General features: G+C 47.8%; 1 protein-coding gene across 5 annotated transcripts in view; it reads right to left on the minus strand.

Moving 5' to 3' along the window:
• LOC121715143 (ral guanine nucleotide dissociation stimulator-like) overlaps positions 1–5,000 on the minus strand; it is a 33,408-nt gene that overhangs the window by 16,733 nt on the left and 11,675 nt on the right. The window contains exon 1 of one of the 5 annotated variants that reach the window (XM_042100556.1): positions 4,350–4,860. The exons of 2 other annotated variants lie outside the window; for them this stretch is intronic. In XM_042100556.1, coding sequence (XP_041956490.1) covers positions 4,350–4,550 — 201 coding nt within the window. In that variant the 5' untranslated portion in view covers positions 4,551–4,860. Of the gene's footprint in view, positions 1–4,349; positions 4,872–5,000 lie in introns of those variants that run through there. 2 more of the 5 variants (XM_042100554.1, XM_042100560.1) reach the window with 2 other exon arrangements.

Genomic DNA, 5,000 nt, shown 5'->3' on the forward strand with positions numbered 1-5,000 from the left:
CCCTCACTCTCTTCCCTCTCTCTCTCTCTCTCTCTCTCTCTCTCCCTCTCTCTCTCTCTCTCTCTCTCTCTCACTCTCTTCCCTCTCTCTCTCTCTCTCTCTCTCCCTCTCTTCCCCTCACTCTCTTCTCTCTCTCTCTTTCTCTCTCTCCCTCTCTCTCTCCCTCTCTCTCTCCCTCTCTCTCTCCCTCTCTCTCTCTCTCTCTCTCTCTCTCTCGCTCTTTGTATTCCAGCTGAATCACTCAAACAAAAGCCCCTCTGTGCTCGTGTCCACCCGAGCCACACACACACACACACACACACACACACACACACACACACCACACGCACGCACGCACGCACGCACACACGCACACACACACACACACAGAGACGTAGACATACACACACACACACACACACACACACACACACACACACACACACACACACACACACACACACGCTAAGGGCCCGGTTGGTCAGAGCACAAAAGCCTCTTCAGCCAGAACAAGTCATTCCTAAACAGTTTTGACAAACACAGCACAAAAGATATTAAGGCTTTGAAAGCCACTGAGTGTGTAGTGGGCCATGTTGCTTGGTCTTGCTCTCACAATCACCTCGCCTGTGACACCTTGTCTGTAACTCTCTCATTCAACTCTGTGCCATGATCAACTCTGTAACTCTCTCATTCAACTCTGTGCCATGATCAACTCTGTAACTCTCTCATTCAACTCTGTGCCATGATCAACTCTGTAACTCTCTCATTCAACTCTGTGCCTTATCTTTATCTCAGTAACTCTTCAGCTTCACCCAGAAACCAAGCCGTCTCATTGCTATTGTCCACAGTGATGCAGAGTTATTTTTGTGAAACTGTCTAACTTGCATTAGACTAGCATATGAGCAAACTTAAGACTGGCCTAACACCACACACCAGTCTAGATGAGCAAACTTAAGACTGGCCTAACACCACACACCAGTCTAGATGAGCAAACTTAAGACTGGCCTAACACCACAAACCAGTCTAGATGAGCAAACTTAAGACTGGCCTAACATCACACACCAGTCTAGATGAGCAAACTTGAGACTGGCCTAACATCACACACCAGTCTAGATTACAGTAGCTTTGTGCAACTGGCTCCTTATGTCATCAGCCAGGTGGTTTTAAAAAGCACCAGTAGCACTGCTAGAGCATGCATGTTCTCCCTCTAAACGTGTCTGTAATGTGCACAAGAGCATGTTCTCCCTCTAAACGTTTCTGTAATGTGCACAAGACCATGTTCTCCCTCTAAACGTTTCTGTAATGTGCACAAGAGCATGTTCTCCTCTAAACGTTTCTGTAATGTGCACAAGAGCATGTTCTCCTCTAAACGTTTCTGTAATGTGCAGACTATTGCATAAGGACCCCCCCCCCCATCATGGTTGAAGAGGCTCTGTATGCGAGCAGGGCCAGGCCCCCATTCCTGTTTGTCACAGCGGGGGTTACTCCTGCTGGCAGGCTAATGCCCCTCCTGAGCCGATCTTTGGAGATGCTTTAACAAGACTCAGGCACTCAGATTACTGGCAGTGCGGTGTGTTGTGGTGCGGAGAGGTGCAGTGGGGTGGAGTAAGCAAGAGCCAGAGAGGGCGAGTGAGCGAGCAGTGGTTTTTCTGTGTCGGTGCGGTACAGTGTGTTGTGGTGCAGTGCGGTGTGCTTGCGGTGTGGTGTGGTGGGGTGTGTTGCGGTGAGCGAGCAGTGGTTTTTCTGTGTCGGTGCGGTGCAGTGTGTTGTGGTGCAGTGCGGTGTGCTTGCGGTGTGGTGTGGTGGGGTGTGTTGCGGTGAGCGAGCAGTGTTTTTTCTGTGTCTTCCTTTTGTTTTGTTCCTGACACTCTCCTCCTGCTGGTGTAATCCAATCCCAGGTTAATATGGAGCAGAGCAGTGGAGAGGTGGAGTGGAGGAGAAGTGGAGTGATAGAGTGATAGAGTGGTGGAGAGGTGGAGTGGTGGTGTGGTGAAGTGGAGGAGAGGTGGTGTGATAGAGAGGTGGAGTGGTGGAGAGGTGGAGTGGTGGAGTGGTGTTGTGGTGGAGTGGTGGAGTGGTGGAGTGGTGGAGTGATAGAGAGGTGGAGTGGTGGAGTGGTGGAGTGGTGGAGTGATAGAGAGGTGGAGTGGTGGAGTGGTGGAGAGGTGGAGTGGTGGAGTGGTGGAGAGGTGGAGTGGTGGAGTGATAGAGAGGTGGAGTGGTGGAGGTGACGGGCCGGGGGGGGGGGGATTGCGCGGTGACAGCCCATAAATCCAATCTGGTCTCATTACTCAGCCCTCCCTGATCTCCTCTGAGCTCCTCTGAGCGCTGAGCTGCCATGGCCTCCACTGACGCACAGGGATCTCGTTTTCATTTTCTAACGGCTCTGGCATCAGTGCAGCGCTGGCAGTTCTCACTGTGTATAGGGCCTCTGGAGTCTCTAAGCATGAACACTGACAGGGTTCAGCAAAGGGTCAAGTGTTCCCCTACAAAACTAGGAGCCTATTGGCCTCCTCACAAGGCACTGACAGGCATTGAGTGGGATATAGCATAGCTGCATTTGACATGGCGGTGACTAATCAGTCCACAGCCTGCCCCCTGCGTGCTGCACACAGCAGCTGTTAGCCTGTTAGCCCAGCCTGCCTACCCAGGCTAAGAATATCCGTTAGCCTGTTAGCCCAGCCTGCCTACCCAGGTTAAGAATAGCCGTTAACCTAGCCTATGCCTATGCCTGTGCAGAGCAGTACAGTACAGTGCACTGCAGTGGGAGTCGGATTAGCCGTTAGATAATTGCGTTATGAGAGCGGATTAGATCTGAGGAGGAGAGAGAAAGAGCTACTGACGGCAGACACTGGAACCTTCTCTCGCCTCGACTCGCAACAGCTGACTCATATGGACATGTCATGTCTTATCAAAGGGCCCTGCGTCATATATGGCATTCCATCTGTTCAATAGTGCTGTGTGTGTGTATGTGTGTGTGTGTGTGTGTGTGTGTTGGCATAGCAGGCGTAAACTGGGTCACAGGTGTCCTTTTGTTTAGTTTGTTTACCACTTTTCTGACTTCACTGGCTCATGATAAACACAGAGCCCTGACCCCTGACCCCGGCGATGAAGAGAGAGTGAAGACTCAGAAAGGCCTTAATTACTACATACTGTCGCTTGATTTGAAAGGTAATGTCTGCAGATATCTCCAGAAAACTAAAAAATGTGCATGTGAACGATGTTGAAACTGTGAGTGGTTCTTCGGTCCTCCTAGCCTGTCCTCATGCACTCCCACTGAGGGCTTTATGTAAAGCACCGAAATTTGATTAATCGTCCACCATTTTATAATTGCCTGCAAAGAACACCATGTGCTGTGCAACTGTGCCCCTTGTGCATCAGGTAATACTGTTCACAGGTCAGTACGGGCAGAATGAAAGCATACATGTGAAAAGTTACTGGACTTTTTTCGCCTTTCTTTTTCTTTTTGGAAACCCCACTGCACCTTAGACTGTGTTTTCATACAGCAGGCTATCTGCGGTCGGCTGGTCACTTTATTTCCAGAGCCTGCGGCGCAGGCAGTGTTTTTCCTTCTCTGGGTTTATGGAGAGGAAAGTTGGCGGCCGAGAGAGGGAAAATCAGCAGATATTCCTGAGGAGAAAAACTCCTCTCGAGCCTCCACCACTACAGATGGGTCAGTCAGCAGATGTCACTCAAAGCATCTGAGTGTTCTGATTGGCCAAATTGGACAGAATGGAACTCTCAAACTCTGAAGTTTGAATAAATATATATATATACATTGCATAAACAAAAGTAAACATAAGAACAGTGTGAATCACCCAGAAGGTAAGACCTCAAACGGCCTTAGACATCTATTGTGTGTCTGATTATAAGGTGATGCACTGGTAATGCTGATTAAGATTCAGACTGTGGTGATCACACTGGATTTTGAGCCAGGTAAACTCATAAGACAGGTTATCCTAATCGCATAATTGTGAATAGATGTGATCAAACTGCAAACTGCCCCAACAACTGATATGCAAAAAGGCATTATTAAGGTTGGCTATTTGAATGGAGGGATGCATTTGTGAAGTAGACTATGTACCACAAATGTCTATTCACGTAGGCTACATTTTTGAGTCTGATTCGTTACAAAATTACAATATCTATTTAATGTTATATCTATTTTAGTTTTAGTTCATAAGACAGACCTATAAAGTTATAATTTTTGAGTCAATGATTCGTTACAAAATGACAATATCTATTTCATGTTATATTTAGTTTTAGTTCATAAGACAGACCTATAAAGTTATCGGCATAGTGTTACAAAGTTCTCATTCAAAACAACCACTAAGTAGCCTATTTTTGGATGTCATCTTGTCATTCCCTACCTCAAATATGGGCAAGTCAGGGTCCAAATGAGTGAAACTGTTCAGAACGACAGGGTTCTCCTCTGCAGACGCGATCTCCAACTTCACCCCGTCCCAAATACTGCGGATCCTCCAAGCGCCCGCGTCGAACAGCTCATCCACCGATGACCGCCGCCGACTAGCGCGAGGACCCTCTGGTTGCATCCCCATCATGTAAACCATAGGTGCTAGATACCGACACTAACACAGATGAATCTAACACGCTACAAACACCGTTAAACTTCCACAGCCTATTGGGTATATCCGTCCATCATAGCGGCATCAGATTTGGTTGTGTCACAGAACTTATTTACAGTCGGACTGTGACTGAGGCTTACTGAGCCGCTTTCAGTGACAGGGTTTGAAGTAGGTAATTCGGGGAAAGCCCGGCATAACTCCGCCCAGTTTTATCCATTACGCACTACGCAGCGTCCAAAAGGAGCAATGATGTCACTTGACGTAAAGTAGGCAAGCTGGGGTTCCGGGTTGATGAAATCTGTGGCAGTAGTCGAACAAGAATGACACCTCTCAGTAATCTATTTTCTGATAGCGATGTAGACCTGCAATGGTATGGAAATGGATAGTAATGTAAAGTCTGTATTCTAACCTTGCCTTTCTCATTTTAACTTTATT

Source organism: Alosa sapidissima, chromosome 8, assembly GCF_018492685.1.
Source record: "Alosa sapidissima isolate fAloSap1 chromosome 8, fAloSap1.pri, whole genome shotgun sequence".
Taxonomy (NCBI): Eukaryota; Metazoa; Chordata; class Actinopteri; order Clupeiformes; family Clupeidae; genus Alosa; species Alosa sapidissima.